At 45.0% G+C, this 18,064-nt stretch overlaps 1 protein-coding gene across 1 annotated transcript in view; it reads right to left on the reverse strand.

The window, feature by feature from the left end:
* LOC147117769 (collagen alpha-6(VI) chain-like) overlaps window positions 1–16,769 on the reverse strand; it is a 133,348-nt gene extending 116,579 nt beyond the window's left edge. Inside the window, exons 1-6 of the mRNA XM_085989394.1 lie at window positions 16,118–16,769; window positions 15,707–15,733; window positions 11,862–12,482; window positions 9,405–9,965; window positions 6,387–6,947; window positions 4,312–4,887 (exon numbers count right to left, since the gene is read on the reverse strand). Coding sequence (XP_085845520.1) covers window positions 4,312–4,887; window positions 6,387–6,947; window positions 9,405–9,965; window positions 11,862–12,482; window positions 15,707–15,733; window positions 16,118–16,769 — 2,998 coding nt within the window. The remainder of the gene's footprint in view (window positions 1–4,311; window positions 4,888–6,386; window positions 6,948–9,404; window positions 9,966–11,861; window positions 12,483–15,706; window positions 15,734–16,117) is intronic.
* Window positions 16,770–18,064: the final 1,295 nt, after the last annotated feature.

Here is an 18,064-nt window from a genome sequence, read left to right on the forward strand (position 1 = left end):
AAAGTCGATGTGCACCCTTTGCCAGGGAGATGAGGGCCACTCCCATGGATGTAGAGGGGCTTGTGGTGGAGCGTTTTGGACCTTCTGGCATCCTAGGCAGCTCTTGGTCATTTCTTCGATGTCTCCATCGATACCTGGCCACCATACAAATGCCCTAGCTAGGTTCTTCATTTTCACTCCACCCAGATGCCCCTCGTGAAGCTCCTTTAGCACTTTATCCTGGAGTTTGGGTGGAATCACCACTCTGGATCCACACATCAAGGTTCCTCGGCACACTGACAGCTGTTCTCTTCTTTGCGAGAATGCTGGCAACAGTGGCTCGCCATGTGCTGGCCATCCCTTCACTGTTAAATCGTAGACCCGTGAGAGAGTAGGGTCATTTCTTGTCTCCCTTTCAATGGCAGAATTTGTCACCGGTAGACATTCCACTATGGTAGAGTGGAATATCTCTACTGGGTCTACTGTAGGTGCCTCTTCTATCGTTGGCAACGGTAGGCGCGATAAACCGTCAGCATTCCCATGCTGTTTTGACCCTTTGTATTCAATGTTGTATTGGTGTGCCCCTAGAAAAAGGGACCACCTCTGTAGTCTTTGTGCCGTCATAATGGGGACACCTTTTTTAGGGTTGAATATGGAGATGAGGGGTTGATGGTCAGTCAGCAAGGTAAATTTTTGTCCGAGTAGGTAATGGTTGAATTTCTTCACTCCCCATACCAGGCTGAGTGCTTCCCTGTCTATTTGGGCATAGTTACGCTCAGCTGAGTTTAATGAGCGTGACGCAAAAGCTATCGGCCGTTCTGAGCCATCAGGGAATCTATGGGATAATACCGCTCCTATGCCGTAAGGGGATGCATCGCACGCCAGTCTGATTGGTAGTGATGGGTCGTAATGAGCCAAAACTTTCTCGGATGTGATTAAGTCTTTACATTTATGGAAGGCACGTTTACAGTCTTCGTTCCATTTCCAAATCACTCCTGTCTGTAGAAGATCATTAAGAGGGTGTAGAATAGTTGATAAGTTCGGTAAAAATTTATGATAGTAATTTATTAATCCCAGGAATGACCTTAATTGTGAAACATTTTCAGGTGCTGGGGCTTTTATAACTGCTTCAATTTTTTCAGGTGACTTATGCAACCCTTCCTTATTAATTATGTGGCCACAATATGATATCTGATTTTGGAAAAATTCGCACTTGGGGCGATTTGCTCGTAGGCCCCGTTCTTTCAGCCTAGTGAGCACCTGCTCCAAATTGGCAAGGTGCTCGTTGTCGTTTTCTCCTGTTATAAGGATGTCGTCTAGGTAGCATTGAGTCCCCGGAATCCCTTGCAGGACTTGCTCCATAGCTCTTTGCCAGATAGCTGGAGCTGATGCTACTCCAAAAACCAGTCGATTGTACTGGTACAGGCCTTTGTGTGTGTTTATTGTGAGATACTTTTTAGAGGTCTCCTCAACCTCCATCTGTAGATATGCCTGTGCCAAGTCAATTTTTGTGAAACGTTTCCCTCCGGATAGTGAGGTGAAAATATCTTCTATCCTCGGAAGAGGATACTGTACCGTGTGAAGGACCGGGTTTACAGTCACCTTAAAGTCCCCACAGATGCGAATTTTTCTCTGTTCCTCAGAGTTATTTTTCAATGCTTTTTTCATGACTGGAACGATGGGTGTTGCCCATTCGCTCCAATCTACTTTGGATAGTACGCCTGCCTTTTCCAAATTCTCCAGCTCTGCCTCGACTGCCGGACGTATTGCGTATGGCACCGGTCTTGCCTTAAAAAATTTGGGAATTGCTGCATCTTCCACTTTTATTGAGGCGGTGATGCCTTTCAAGGTTCCTAGTTTCTCTTGAAACACTTCTTTGGCGTTGGCCAAGATGTCTTTTAATCGTTCAGGTATGATGTCATCATTGTTTTTTTCCTTACTGGTCACCGTCAGTGCCTGAATGGAGTGCCAGTCTAAACGTATCTTCCTTATCCATTCACGTCCCAACAACGGCGGACCACCATCTTGTAGAATGTATAAATACAACTTTTGTATTTCTTTGCCGTTGTATACCACAGGCACCCTTATTTTTCCTTTGGGGTAGACTTTCTGCCCCGTATATGTTTTTAAGATAATGGATGTGTCTTTTAGAGGTATATGCGAAAATAGCCTCTCGTAATCTCGTCGATTTATCACGGTTAGAGCTGATCCTGTATCTAGCTCCATTTTAACTGGGGACCCTGCTATTGTGAGGGTAACCCAAATGGTTTGGTAATCTTCATTGGCAATTACATTGTGTAATTTGAGAGAGCTTGGTCTCTTGTTCCCAGAGTCGTTATCGCTCTTCTGGTCTTTGGAGCTACTGTCCGTCATCATTTGTACCTTTCTGTGCTTTTCCTTATTGATTCTTTTCCCGTTAGTGGATTTTTTATTTTCAGATCGGCATACACGTGGAATGTGTCCTATCTTTCCGCATCGCTTGCATGCTTTTTCTTTGAACCAGCAATCCCTCTGGTCATGGTTGGATCTGCCGCATCGATAACATTTCTTGAAACCCCGTGTCATTTCATGGGTGCCGAAGTCCTGTGGCCTTTGCTTTATCTTTGCCACTCCTATTGCACTGAAAGCCTTGTCCAGTGTTAAATCTTTTCTAGAAGATACCTTCTTTTGTGTTTCTACACTTAGGGGATCGCAGATGAATTTGTCTTGCAGAGAATCTGCCAGTCCTGCCTCGAATTGGCAGTGTAGGGTATCAACAATCTCTTCAAAATTCTTGTCCATCGGTTCGGCTGGAGTGATTAAGTTGCGTAACAGCTTGTATGTTTCTGCGCCCATTAGATCCAGAAGAACTGAAGCTTTTTTTTCATCTTCTATTCCATTTGCGGTGCAAAACACCTCCACTCTTTCTACATATGTGGTCCAATCCTCTATCTTGTTATCAAAAACATCAATATTGCCAAAGTTAGGCTCTGTTTCGTTATCAAAAGCATCAATATTGCCAGACTTAGGCATTTCAAAAAAAAGATATGGCGCTTCCCGCGCTTTCTTTTTCTCTGTAGCAACGATATGGCGCTTCCCGCGCTTCTACCAATAACAACGTTGTTTTACTGTGGTTTCCGTTTATTCACTGTTGGAGACTCGTTCCCGACGGAGGTCTAAATGCTGACCTGCTTCCCGCGCCGGCCGTCTCCCGAGTGCACCCTCCCAGTCCGTTAATGCTTGCCTCCGATTTCGCTGCTTGTCTCAGCTGTAGAGCCCGCCGCTGGAGCCCCAGCCTGACGCCCAGGAAGGATTAGCGCAGTACCTGCCACCAGCTTGGCCAGCTGGTGAAACCACAGTTTCTATTACTTCCTTGAGTCTTCTGGACGCTGGAGGAATCGATGTCCTTGAGTGCTGCCGAATTGCATGTAAGTCCGTTTCCACTTCGTCGCCACTGTAGTGTCCGTATGTAGATAAAGACACTGAAGACAGGAGTTGGTTCATAGGTATTTACTAAGCAATTCTGGGGGGGGGGTCTAAAGGATATACACAATACACAGGCTTATATAGCCCAAGTGGCAATTACTGGCATTACGCACACCTGGGGCTCTTAAAGGCACATACACCACCATTGCTCTTAAAGGCACATACACCACATAGCCGTTCTACCTGATCGCCTCTGACACCACTTCCAGGATTGCCCACCAAAGCGGGGGGGGGGGGAGGGGGGACAAAGGCGGATATTGCATGTTGATCTGAACAGGCAGATTCGAATGAAATGTTAACCATGGAAATGGGTCATCCCAACCGATTCCCTGCCATTAATGCCTTTGTGGCATTGGCCATCAAGAACACTCATTGCACTCGTAACATCCAGCATTGCTAAGGAAGCAAAGTTCTTGGTTACACACTATGGAAAAAATTAAGCCTTGCCTTACCTGCCACTGGCAAGTGTCTCAGTGATTTCCCTCCCCCTCTCCCCACAAACTTGGGGCAAGGTGACCCTGGGGACCGGTGCATTTATTTTGATTAGCCTGACTCCAGATGCTTACCTCCAGTCAGAACAAAGGGAGGTGGATAAAGTCCAACGTACCACCAAACCAATGGGATCCCGAACGTTCACGCCAGTAAGTCCAGAAGGTACAGGCTGGATTTTCCTCAGGAGATCTGCCCATTTCCTGGCGTTCCTGGAACATTGTTCCAAGGAATCTGGGGCAGAGGCCTAGCGACCTATCTCTGCCCCTAACATGAGCAGCCAACATTTCCCTTCCCCTTCACTTCCAATGGGTTAATCTGCCTACCCATTGCCCACCTCACTGATATACCCCACTCAGTTTTTCCAAAATCACTTACCAGGCTTAGAGTCATCACAGAATTCCTGGGACATGGTTTTCGATAAATGCCCTAAGGCTTCAAAATTCTGGGCATAGAAGTACCTCTCCTGTGATCCAGCAATCTGCAGAAGTTCATTTATATTTGCATTAGCTACACCAACAGCATAAAGATTAACATCAGTGTCTCTGATAGCCTTAGCTATGGTGTTTAATCTTTGCTTATCTGTGGCCTCCCCATCAGTAACGACCATTAGGAACTGCGGCACTCCAAGTTGCTTTCGACCACCTCCTACTGGATCTAAAAGGCCATTTGCATGATTGAGGGCCTTTGCTGTGTAGGTAGATCCACCCAAACGATTCATTCCATAAATTGCATCATGGAGCTCGTTTTTACTTGTGAACTGATCGAGTTGGAAGACAGTTCGAGGGCTATCACCGTAGAGTACAGCTCCAAACTGAACCTTGTCTATAGCAACATCGGAACGGTTCACCACTCCCACCATAAAGCCTTTCATGCTGTCAAACTGAGCACTAGATATGCTGCCCGATCCATCGATTACAAAAACAATGTCTGCGACTTGTGCCCTCCAGCAATCTGCGAGAATAAAATAACACACAATGAGAAAATTTTATAAAAGGAACATCAGAGGCACATTTAAGTCAACCCAAGATTTTAAGTTGTCACATTGACTTCATTTTATGAAAGCACTTTCGTTCAATATACACTTGTTTGGTCTATTTTTCCAAACTAAGGTGAAGTGGAAACAAAACTCCAACAACTTGCATTTATATAGCGCCGTTAACGTAGTAAAACATCCCAAGGTGCTTGTGAGGAGTGTTATCAAAACAAAATTTGACACCGAGCCACATAAGGGCAGGTGAGCAAAGGTTTGGTCAAAGAGGTAGGTTTTAAGGAGCGACTTAAAGGAGGAAAGAGAGGTGGAGAGGTTTCAGGAGGAAATTCAAGAGCTTCGGGCCTAGGCAACTAAAGGCACCATAAACATGAAAAGGAAAAAATTAATCATATTTATTAGCATTTATGTACAACAGCATTAAAAGGTCTGGAGGAACATTGTACATATGTGCATGATGAGTCCCCTTACAGGAAGTAAGGGAACATCAGCACCGTGCGCAGCGCCCCGGCCGCAAACTTCCCTTGCACCCCCTGACCTATCACCACACGATATGTCCGACAGGATCAGGGGGTGATTTTGCAGCGGCGGCGGCGCTAGCAAAAGGGGCAGGTGTTGGGCGGCCATTTTAATTTTGGCTGACTGCCAGCACCTGCCCCTTTTCACTTTTGTATGCGGGGTGCCGGCCGCGATCGCTCAGCCCAGCACTCCAGCAGGGCCCCGGTGCGCGCAGCGGGGGAGGCCTGCAATGACGCGGCGCTGAAATTCAGTATTAGCGCCCCCAAGCAGGAGGTGGAGCACTTTCCATTAGCGCCCCACCTCCTGCTTGGGGCGCTACTACTGAATTTATGGTGGAGGGGCGCTAACTTTTTCGGGGCGCTAAGGGCTCCACCCAATTTTTCCCCCCATGTGCCAAGCACAACCCAACTTTAAAGAAAGACCCAAAGGACAAGAACATCCTTGAACTGTGACCAAATAGAAACATAGAAGATAGGAGCAGGAGTAGGCCATTCGGCCCCTCGAGCCTGCTCCGCCATTCTTCAATGAGATCATGGCTGATCATCTGAGGGCCCTGATCATTACCTGGTAATTTAAATCATTTTTGAAGGTTTAAATAAGGCTTTTACCCTTCAACAGTGATAGCTTCCAGTGATTCCTGTGCAGCATGGGTGTTAAAAATAAAGGTCTTTTTTTATTATAGTGCAAAGTAGGGGCAAAACCTACTCCTCATGCAGAGCAGGCGTACGGCCTACTCTGGTCAAAAGCAGTTGTGAGGCCTAACCCCGGTACAGAGCAGGTTTAAGGCCTACTCCCAGTGCAAAGCAGGTGCAAGGCCTACCCCTGTGATTTTCTGACAATCAATCATAAAATCCTCCCTTTAGCCCCTTTAGCTGGATTCTTAGAACTTTTGTACCTGAAGTAGAAGTATAATCTTTAAAGTAATTTGTAAACTTTTACCCACCTTTAGGTGGGCTGCAAATCTCCCATAAAATTTGCTTTTCTATTTCTTCCAGCAGATCAAAGTTTTCAACGTAGTAAACTTTATCCCGAGCTCCTCCAATTTCCAGAAGCTGAGTGTTGTTAGCGTTGAAAGCACCCACGGCGAACACGGTGACTCCTTTATCCCTTATGGCTTTAGCTGGTTGAAGGACCTTATCCTGTGACTCTCCATCGGTCATCACTATGAGGTATTGTGGGCTATCAGGCTGACCCCCTTTAGCTTGGTCAAAGTAGTCCGCTGTAAATCTCAGCGCACGACCTGTGTTTGTCCCCCCTCCCACCTGTTGCATGTCACCGATCGCTCTGTGTAGATCAGCTTTTACTGAGTGTACGTTAAGTTGGAACTCTGCCTTGGGATTTGAGCTAAATTGTATTAAACCGATTTGAACTTTATCTAATTCCAAGTTGGTTTTATGAACAAAAACAGTGATGAACATTTTCATTTTCAGAAAATCTTGGGCAGTTATGCTTCCCGATCCATCAATTAGGAAGATGATGTCGGCCGCGGCAAGCTTACTGCAGGCTGAAAGAAAATAAACATTGACACAAGTCAGATTTCAAGTTCTTCATCATTATACCATCCCTGGTAGGGAGCTGTTATATTACAACTAGTGAGATATGAGATGGCCAAGAAGCCCTACAATTCCAAGGTTATGGAGGAGAGTATCATTTTTAAAGCCTTATCATAGATTGGCGTGTTTTTTTAGAAAGGTTAACTTGTTAGTGGAAGCTGCACTATAAAGGAGGAGCGATCCCACTGGATAGGGGATATGGGTGGATGATGAGGAGTTCAATAATGTTGGACCAGCAATCTCCTGAGCACAGGAATAAGAACATAAGACGTAGGAGCAGGAGTCGGTCATTTGGCCTCTCGAGCCTGCTCCGCCATTCAATAAGATCATAGCTGATCTGATCTTGGCCTCAACTCCACTTCCTGCCTGCCCCCCATAACCCTTGACTCCCTTATCGTTCAAATATCTGTCTATCTCCACCTTAAATATATTCAATGACCCAGTGAAGCTAAAATTAATGCAAAGAACAAAAAAACTAATGGATAAAAAATTTGGAGACTCTGGCCCCGATTTTAACTCCCCCCGCATGGCAGAAACCGGGCGGGGGAGTTAGAATGAGAGGAACGACTTACCTCTTCTGATCCTGCTGCCTTCCCGCTGTGCCCTGATGTTAACCTGTTCTTTTGAGCAGCCGAGTAGGACACTCGTCCCAAACTGGCGGGTCCTCTTTAAATACGCAGATCGGGGCCTGATGCCATCATCAGGAAATGATCTGCTATTTTAGTCCGAGGACTGAGCGGGGTTGCAGTGATGGCTTTGCCGTCAGGCCAGACCTACCGACAGGGGGATCGTGGGCCAGACGAGGCCCAGGCAGGCAAGTTTTTATTTTAAGTTTCCTTGTGGGCCGGGTGGAGCAGGAGAGCTCTTCTGAGCCTCATGGAAGCCATGGATCGCCCTTACCCCAGGCTCCTTCCAAACCCTGCTGATTACCTTCGCCTCCCAACTCACCCCCGCCCTCCGCCCCCCCACCCCCCCCGCCCGCCCACCACCACCACTTACCTGAATACTGGGTACAGGTCCCGCAGGAACCCGGCAGCAGCCTCCTGCTGCTGAATTCCCGCTCCCACCCGCCGGTCAGGTAACGCATCTCTCTGGCTTTGGGTGAACACAGGAACACTGTAATCAGCATCACAGGCCCTGCAACTGGCACATACAACTGACTGGGGCTCCTGTTTCTGACCACACTCTAGTGGTCAAACTCAGCTTGTCCAGACTCACCTGGGAAGAAGATTGGCCTCGTGGGAAAAGTACCTGAGGATGACGAGTCCCCTTTGGAATCATAACCCAGGAGGGTGTAAAGCTTCTTAACAGGAGAAGATAAAGGGAGAGAACTAAACAGGAAGGAGGCATGAGCAGTGAAATTCCAATTTCAGTTTCTATTTCAATCTCCAAGAATACCACTTAGAAAATTCTCATATTATGAATTGTGCACAGATGCCTGTTCAGTGCAACAATGTAGATTCAGGATAGGCTGAACTACGCTAGAAATCAAATTCCAGCAGTACTTGACCTCTCTGCGGATGGACCTCCTCCACAACTAGAGTTTTCCTTTTTTTTGCAAGCAACTTGCTCTCTTTCTAGAACCAATAATACCCCAGGAACTGTATCTATCCTGCTCTGGGAGAGTGCCAAGGTGCAATTCAAAGACAATGGAACAATATTTTCCTTCAAAGAGAAAGGAAGCTTTAGCTTTCCAAAGTACTTGGTGGAAGGAAGACAAACATTATAGATATTGCTTGTGAGAAACCGGCAAGGCTCCTATAAAACCAAGATGGACCGAGATACTCTCTTGACTGCTGTTCTTAAGACTTCGCAAATTCTCATCTCTATATTGTTATTGCAGGTTGCTGGAATGGTTACGCGCTTCAACAGGACACCAATGAAGACACTGAGATATACAGATCAGAAAGTCCCAGGATTGATTCCTGGTTTGTCCTGCGTTAGCTGATCTCAACCAAGGAAATAGCTGGGAATCTATAACTGGCCTCACTGCCCTGGGCTAGACAAGGGCCAAATCATCTGAGGTTCCCACTCCCGATTCTTTTCCAACGATCCCTGCTGGAAAGTGTGCAAAGCGTTAAATTACTGTACAAATATGCACAGTTACACCATCAATGCACCCTACTGTGTACAAGTGTGGAAACCAATGTCCAATTCCTCTCTTTCATTGAAAAAAGACAATGTATTTTGAAAATTCTAATTACAAAAAATGTTTACACCTGAATCATTCACCAATTTCAACGTGTAATCTGTTTGCAATGTTTGGCTTCTTAACGTGTTAAACAAAAAGGATGCAGCATTTAACCCGTTTCTAATAACAAGATGAAAATATGCTCAAATAGAGTATTTTAATTCATGCTTTGAGTTGTAAAACTCTGATCACTCGGAGAGGATGAAGGAACCCTTACCTTCCATTGAGCAGATAGCCCGTACAATGCTGCTTTTCATATGTGTCAAAGCATCAAAGTTGTCCGTGTAAAAGACTCTTTCATCAGCACCTGCAATGAGCTGAAGTTCATTTTGTTTTGCGTCTCCCACACCAACAGCAAAGACAATGACCCCCTGTTGCCGTAGTTCTGCAGCAGGACTTATTACATTATCCTGCGACTGTCCATCTGTGATGGTGATCAGGAAACGCCGCACTCTAGTTTTCCGGCTCCTCTCTGCTTCACTGATGAAATTCTTCATGTAGGTTAACGCACGGCCTGTTTCAGTGCCTCCTCCAAGTTGAGCGATTCGTTTAATCGCTCCCTCCAATCCCGTTTTGCGGGTATATTGAATAGTTTCAAATTCAGTTTGTGGATGAGACGCGTACTGGACAACCCCAACACGAACCTGGTCTGCACCAATACTGAATACCTTCACTACCTCTGTCAGGAATCTTTTCATGTCCTTGAAGTTCTCAGGTTGTATACTGCCTGATCCATCAACTAGGAAAAATATATCGGCTTCTTCAGTTTCAACACAGCCTGAAAAGAGAAAGGGGCATTGCTTCAGTTACTGAAGAACAGCAGGAACATACACCAGGGCTTTGATGCTTATCTGTGTATTATATTCTAACTGCTCCTTACTGGAGAATAGTCGTTGTTACAATTTCTTAATCCTGATGCAATGATACGTCTGAGAAATACACAATGTAAATCTATGGTCTGCAAAATAAAATAGAATTCTATGATTAGAAATATAATTTTTCACACAGTGTATTCTTTCTGCAAAGTCCCTGAGGTTTCGCAAAGTCAAGAGAACCAATAATTACATAATAGTGATTTACATAGATTTTTGGAGACAACTATTCAAATCAACTTGGCTGAAAGAGATGATTGGTCGAATCTCCACACCTGAAGTCTCCCTCTGTGTAAATGTATCACCATTTTGTGGAATCCACTGAAGGTTTCGAATCCGCAGAGGATGATGGGGTCAACATCTGTCACCGTTAGGTGAAATCTCAGCAGAGATGAGCCGTGTTGTGTTTATTTATACTTTGGACGAACTCTTGTGTTCATCAAGTCAAGTAATGTGACTGTCTTCAAACTCTGGCAGTGGAATTGGGATTGGGAGCCTGACTGCTACCTTTTTCTGTAAAGCCCATATAAGTGCTGTCTGCGCGACCCACCGACTCTCAGAGAGATACTTAGCAGTCCTGGTGCAGAGCTTCCTGAGAGAAGGTACACACCAGTAATGCAGGAGTAGACAGCAATCCGTTCTTTGATGATATCAAAATCATGCAGGTGGCAAATTAACTGCTGCCTCCCAGGCCAATTTTGGGAAATGGTTCCCATCACACAGCTCTGCACTGGGAACACCAAATAGTAAACTTTATCCTGACAAGCCACAGATACTTTAAATATTACTTTTGCATGAATTATTCAGGAGACTACGCAAATGGTTAAAAAAATAGATCATTAACATCGACCACAAAACATTTTCAAAGCGTTCAGTGCAAGAACACTCATGTTAAAGTTGCGAAGGATCTCCGTATGAATGGAGTCGCCTCTGGCCTTTCAGTCAATGCGAACAGGATTACCCACTGCAGGAATGTTTTTGGAAAATGTAAAGAGGAAGATGTTTGAGAGTCCTTTCCTTTCAGCTGTTGCTCAGTGGTAGCAATCTCAGAAGGTTGTGGGTTCAAGTCACACTCCAGAGACTTGAGCACCTAATTCTGACTGACACTCCAGTACAGTATTACATAGAATATACAGCACAGAAACAGGCCACTGAGTACTGAGGGAGTGCCATTCTTTGGATGAGATGTTAAACCAAGGTCCCATCTCCCCTCCTAGGTGGATGTAAAAAAATCCCATGGCATTATTCTGAAGAAGAGCAGAGGAGTTGTCTCCGGTATCCTGGCCAATATTTGTCCCTCAACCAACATCACTAAAACAGATTATTTGGTCGTTATCACATTGCTATTTGTGGGAGCTTGCTATGTGCAAATTGACTGCCACATTGTCTATATTACAACAGCGACTATACTTCAAAAGTGCTTCATTGGTTGTACAGTCTGTCTTTCTTGCTTGCTTCCTTTCCTTCTTCCCTCCCTCCCTCCAGCTGAAATTCCAGGCACAAGGCCAGAAGAAAATCTGCTGTGGGAAATGGAAACATCACACCAATGTTAGGAATAGAACTAGGGCACCTTGTTTTACTCTACATTTAATCCTTGACCTGGGATTACTCGGTGTGGATATTGGGATTGTGTGATACACCTGGAATAGGCAGGTATCCCATTTTCGAGTGCTTGTATCCCTGACATTGAAGAGTACATAAATTCAAGCAAAATTCACCTCAAAGTCTCCTGCTCCTCCATCCTAATACAGAGATCATATTAAATAATAAATCAACTCAGAAAATAAAGTCACAGGTCTCACCCTGTTGAAGTCGCTCAGTTTGTTCGGGAACTACTGAGGTCCACGTATGGATTTCATTGCAAATCTTCTTCTGGATTCGATTCTCCATTTTCTTTAATCGGTCAAAGCTCTGGACATTTGCAACATAACTTTCTGGGGGGTATGAGGCGATATTTCGGAGTTCACTTTCAACGGCATCTTTGATTCCAATAGCGTACACGGTAACACCAGAACGTCGGAGGTCACTGGCTGGATCCTTCACATCATCCTGGGATTTGCCATCAGTGATCACCACTGCAATCTGAGGAACACCTCGATTTGATCGACCACCAGCCCTTGGGACAAAGTAATTTCGCCTGATATAATTAATGGCTTCTCCCGTGTAAGTTCCTCCTCCCCTGTACGGTGTGTTTTGGATCTGTTTCAAGATAGCAGACTTGGTCTGAAGTGTGTTAAGATAAACCTCTGGACTTGTGACCGTACTGTACTGAACCAACCCAATTTGGACCTTTTCAGACCTGACATCCAGCACACTGACAAGATTGTAAAGGAATTCACGGATCAGTTGAAAGTTTGTTTCACCAATGCTGCTTGATTCATCCACAACGAAAACAACATCAGCAACTGAAGCAGACTGGCACACTGGAAAAAAAACATAAACAAATCACAGCATTAAAACTGCACTTCTACTGGTTGATGTAACTCCTCCCACAACCAGCCCAATTTTCCTCATTACATATTGATGGCAGGTTTGAGGTCCTATTTGCGTCTTCTAGGAGGGGGGATTGAAGTGGGGAGGTGGGGGAATGAAGATGGTGGTGGAATGAAGGGGGTGGTGGTGGAATGAAGAGGGGGTGGGGAATGAAGGGTGGGGTGGGGAAAATCTGGTCCTGCTGTTTGAGGGTCATGTTTCTTCCAGGTTTCAAATCCACAGATTGAAATATTCTTCTACTGAGGAGTTGCTAGCACAGGAGGGCCCAGTTTTTAAGCCCAGAGGGCAGAAGGCCCAGGAAGGGCATGATTCACGGCCTATGCAATGAGGAAGTTTTGGCAGTGAGTGCCACCTCACCACCATTAAGGAATGCCTTCTGAGCCACATGATGACACATCATTGGATTGGTACATGATTGGCTTTCTTCTTCCTCAATCCCCCAAGGCCCCTGCTGCAAATCATTAGCCAGCCTCCTCAGAACCTTTGGCCATTGTAAGCGAAGGAGGCCAAGATGGAAAGGGCAACAAGTTGTTTATATGGACTTTCAAAAGGCTTTTGACAAAGTACCATTTAATAGACTTGTTAGCAAAATTAAAAACCATAGAATTAAAGGGACAGTCGCAGCGTGGATACAGATTTGGCTGGAATTGGCTAAGGGACAGAAAGCAGAGAGTAGTGGTGAATGGTTGTTCTTCAGACTGGAGGGAATTATGCAGTGGTGTCTCCCAAGGGTCGGTATTAGGACCACTGCTCTTTTTGATGTATATTAATGATCTGGACTTTAGTATATAGAGTATAATAATCTTATGCTTTTCTTTCAGATTTACAGCATCTGCTCGCAGAGGGAAGAGGAAGACGCAGAAGTGGAGGAAGCTGAAGAGGAGAAGGCAGAAGGGGAGGAAGCAGAAGGATGCAACCCAGTCAGCCCTTTTCTGGCCGGGATATCTGGGATGGAGTACTTCAGAGGGGAGGAGGAGGGAGCAGGGAGGGGGAGGAGGGAGGGGGGAAGGGGAAAGGAGGTGGGGCAAAGCGGGGAGTCAACAGAGATATTCCACCAGCGTCTGCTGGAGTTGCACCGAATTATAGGAAAATAAAAATGACCTTTTGGACGAAGCAATTCGACGGTTAGCAGGAATACAGCCTGAAACATTAACTCAGATTAAAGTTGCTGGAGGATTGCGTGTCTAGTCAGATGCCTGGTTGTTCTGTTCTGTCGACCAATGGTAATCTGTATTGCCAAGCCCAAATGGTGCACAGAACACCTGAACTACGGTGACTCAGGGGGACAACCTTGCATGAGCTTGGGAAGTTTGACTCCTTACTGATAACCAAGGGAAAACTCAGACAAGCAGAGACATGAGTAGGAAACACTGCCTCCCTGTGTGGAACATGAATCATTGCCATATAGAGGTTTAATTCCCAATGGATGACACTGGACCATATTAAAATTATGTTTCAAGTCAGTATAACTGCTTTGTTTGTCTGTTCAAAGTATCTGAAACTCTTCCCTTGAAGAACAGAATTACAACAGAATTCAAAATCTTGGCAAAAGCACTAAGTGTGGTGTCAAAAGTCTAAATCTTGGGGGCAGAAGATGGAGAAAGGCTCAGAGTCATCAGCATTTATGAAGCTTCTCATAAACTTCCGTTGCTTTTCCAGGTGGGAATGTCTAAAATTAGTGAGAAAGGAAAATCCCATCGAACACATGAATCTTAAAGAAAGACTTATGGGGGAAAAATTGAGTCGCGCCCCCTTTGGTGCGCTAACTTTGCCGGGGCGCTAAAAAATTAGCACCCCCTCGGCCAAAATTCATCGGTAGTGCCCCAAGAGGGAAGCGGGGTGCTACTGGAAGCACCCCGCCTCCCTCTTGGGGCGCTGCAAGGGAATATCGCGGCGCTACGTGCTGCAGCGTCACAGGGATTGGTTAACGGACAGAAAACAGAGAGTAGGAATAAACAGGCCATTTTCGGGTTGGCAGGCTGTAACTAGTGGGGTACCGCAAGGATCAGTGCTTAGGCCTCAGCTATTCACAATCTACATCAATGATTTGGATGAGGGGACCAAATGTAACATATCCAAGTTTGATGATGATACAAAGCTGGGTGGGAATGTAAGTTGTGAGGAGGATGCAAGGAGGCTTCAAGGGGATATAGACAGGCTAAGTGAGTGGGCAAGAACATGGCAAATGGAATATAAGGTGGAGAAATGTGAAGTTATCCACTTTGGTAGGAAAAATAGAAAAGCAGAGTATTTTTTAAATGGTGAGAGATTGGGAAATGTTGGTGTTCAGAGGGACCTGGGTGTCCTTGTACACAAATCACTGAAAGTTAACATGCAGGTACAGCAAGCAATTAGGAAAGCAAATGGTATGTTGGCCTTTATTACAAGAAGATTTGAGTATAAGAGTAAAGATGTCTTAATGCAATTATATAGGGTCCTGGTGAGACCACACCTGGAATATTGTGTACTGTTTTGGTCTCCTTACCTAAGGAAGGATATACTTGCCATAGAGGGAGTGCAATGAAGGTTCACCAGACTGGTTCTTGGGATGGGGGGATTTTCCTACGAGGAGAGGTTGAGTAGACTAGGCCTATATTCTCTAGAGTTTAGAGGAATGTGAGGTGATCTCATTGAAACATACAAAATTCTTACAGGGCTTGACGAGGTAGATGCAGGGAGGATGTTTCGCCTGGCTGGGGAGTCTAGAACTAGGGGTCACAGCCTCAGAATAAGGGGTCGGCCATTTAGGACTGAGGTGAGGAGAAATTTCTTCACTCAGAGGGTGGTAAATCTCTACCCCCGAGGGCTGTGGAGGCTCAGTCGTTGAGTTCATGTTCAAGACAGAGATCGATAGATTTTTGAATATTAAGGGAATCAAGGGATATGGGGATCGTTCAGGAAAGTGGAGATGAGGTAGAAGATCAGCCATGATCTTATTGAATGGCGGAGCAGGCTCGAAGGACCGAATGGCCTACTCCTGCTCCTATTTCTTATGTTCTTATGTCAACATTCAAGATTAGATTGGATAGGTGGATGAAGGAAAAGGAGACGAAGGAATATGGGAACAGTGGATAAATGTGAATCGGAGTATTTTCTAACGTGGAGGGGCTGGTTGTGCTGAATGGCCTGTTTGTTTGCTGTAACTTCGGGTAACTGTTAAATTGTGATTTGTTGCTATTTTCTGAATATGATATTTGAAGTAAAGATTAATCGAGCAACCCGGGAGAAAAATCACAGGGGCGTTAAAATAAATTGTGTATTTTCTTTTATTTGCTTTGTACATTTTTGTTTATTAGTTACAAAAATATTGGAGATGAGGAAAACGGATGTTTGACTGAGAGTCAAGAATCATCCAATCGGGTAACGAAGAATCTGTTCGCTTTCCAATTGGCGTGGGAAGGCGGTGCACCGTGACCATGGACATGTCGGGCGACCAACAGCGGGAGTGAGAAGCGGGGTGGTTGGAGGCAGGAGATCATGTGATGAAACCTCCCCGAATACGCTGAATTAGAGTTAGCAACCTTAACTGCAAGGAACCTTAAAAAATAACAGAATTTTAAATTACCTTGTGGTGCACCTTGTGGTACACTGTCCCTTGTTTCTGGTTTTGATATTATATGGACTGCCTGGGTTATATTATAAGCCAGGAGATTAACATTTAAATAATGGCTGGGCTGGAAGATGTATGGGTAGCTTGGCATAAATGCCATTGTTTCCAGCTCCTTGAGATCTGAATTCTTTAGGCCAATGGAGAGAATTTTGATACCATCATCCTTCAAAGCAGTGGCAGCCTTTGTAACATCATCCTCTGATCTCCTAGATGTAATTACTATTGCAATCTGAGGAACTCCTTCATGCTTTCGACTTCCAGCAAATGCTGTGAAGAAGCTTTTGCGTAGATAATCCAAAGCATGGCCTGTGTTCAATGCTGATCCAGCCTTATATCGGTAATTCTTCTTTAGGTAAGAAAGCAGCATGTTCTTATCTTGAAATCTTTCCAGTAAGAACTCAGGTCTCGCTTGACCACTGTACTGAGCCAATCCAATCCGGTATCTGTTGACACCAACATCCAGTCTGTTGACCACTTTTATAAGAAGGCTCCGCACCTGTTGGAATCCTGAACCTCCCAAATTTTTAGATCCATCAACCAGAAAGACAATATCAGCATAATGTTCTGTAGGACCTGAGAAAAAATCTGAGTCAATACAAAAATACATTGGAATACCATCCACAGTATTACTACTATTTGCGTATTGGTGTCATTCATTCATCAGCACCATTATGTAGATCAGATACCATTAAGAATATCAATCATTTCAATTGACAAAAAATATTTCACAATGACAGCACGGTGGCATAGTGGTTAGCACTGTTGCCTCACAGCGCCAGGGACCCGGGTTCGAATCCGGCCTCGGGTGACTGTCTGTGTGGAGTTTGCACATTCTCCCCGTGTTTGCGTGGGTTTCCTCCGGGTGCTCCGGTTTCCTCCCACAGTCCAAAGATGTGCGGGTTAGGTTGATTGGCTATGGTAAATTGACCCTTAGTGTTAGGGGGATTAAATACGTGGGGTTACGGGGATCGGGTGGAATATGTGTCGGTGCAGGCTCGATGGGCTGAAATGGCCTCTATCTGCACTGTGGGGTTTCTGTGATTCTGTGAATAGTTTTGAAATGGACTAAATACGTGGAAGATGTAACAGTACTTAGTTTACAAGATTCCTACCCCTAGAGTAATTGTCTTGTTAATAAAATGAGAAGTGAAAAACAGCCTGGTATAATTTATTTCACTAGCAATAGATGGTTGGACAATCTCGGCATGAATACAATGCCCTATATATTGTCCCTATTTCCCACTTTACTATCATCAGAGGGAGAGAGGAACTGGCAGAGAGACTGAGAAAGAGCGAGACTCAAAGTATGATAGAAAGAGACAGAGATAGAAAGAGAGAGAAAAACAGAAAGAGAAATAGAGAGAGACAGGGAAAGACAGAAAGCTAGAGGGGGATCGAGAGAGGGATAGAGAAAGAGAGGGAAAGAAAGAGTCAGAGAGATAGAAAGAGACACACACAGATAGAGAGAGGCAGAGAGAGAGAGAAAGATCGAGAGACAAACAGAAAGAGATAGAGAGAGGGGATAGGGAGATAGAGAATGAGACAGAGAGAGGGGCAAACAGAGATAGACGGAGAGACAGAAAGATAGAAACAGAGAGGGTATAGAGGGATAGAGAGCACGAGAAATAGAGAGAAAGCGAGAGACAGAAAAAGAGAGAGGGATAGAAACAGAGAAAGGTGAGACTGTTTAACAAGTCAGACCTCAGCCGTCAATATGTTAAGGACAGCTGAAATCACACAGGGGTGAATTTTCTTGGAGCTTCTGCTCTTCCGTCGCCTTAACTTCAGCAAATTTTCGGTGGAAATTCTACGCGTGTAGCTGAAATGAAGGTAATGGAGCAGGAGAAGCTTCAAGGAAATCCATCCCCACGGTCTCTGATGGAGCAGCTCAGTAATGATGAA

The sequence above is a fragment of the Somniosus microcephalus genome, chromosome 5 (genome assembly GCF_052327205.1).
Source record: "Somniosus microcephalus isolate GS21.2 chromosome 5, FLI_Smic_1.0, whole genome shotgun sequence".
Taxonomy (NCBI): domain Eukaryota; kingdom Metazoa; phylum Chordata; class Chondrichthyes; order Squaliformes; family Somniosidae; genus Somniosus; species Somniosus microcephalus.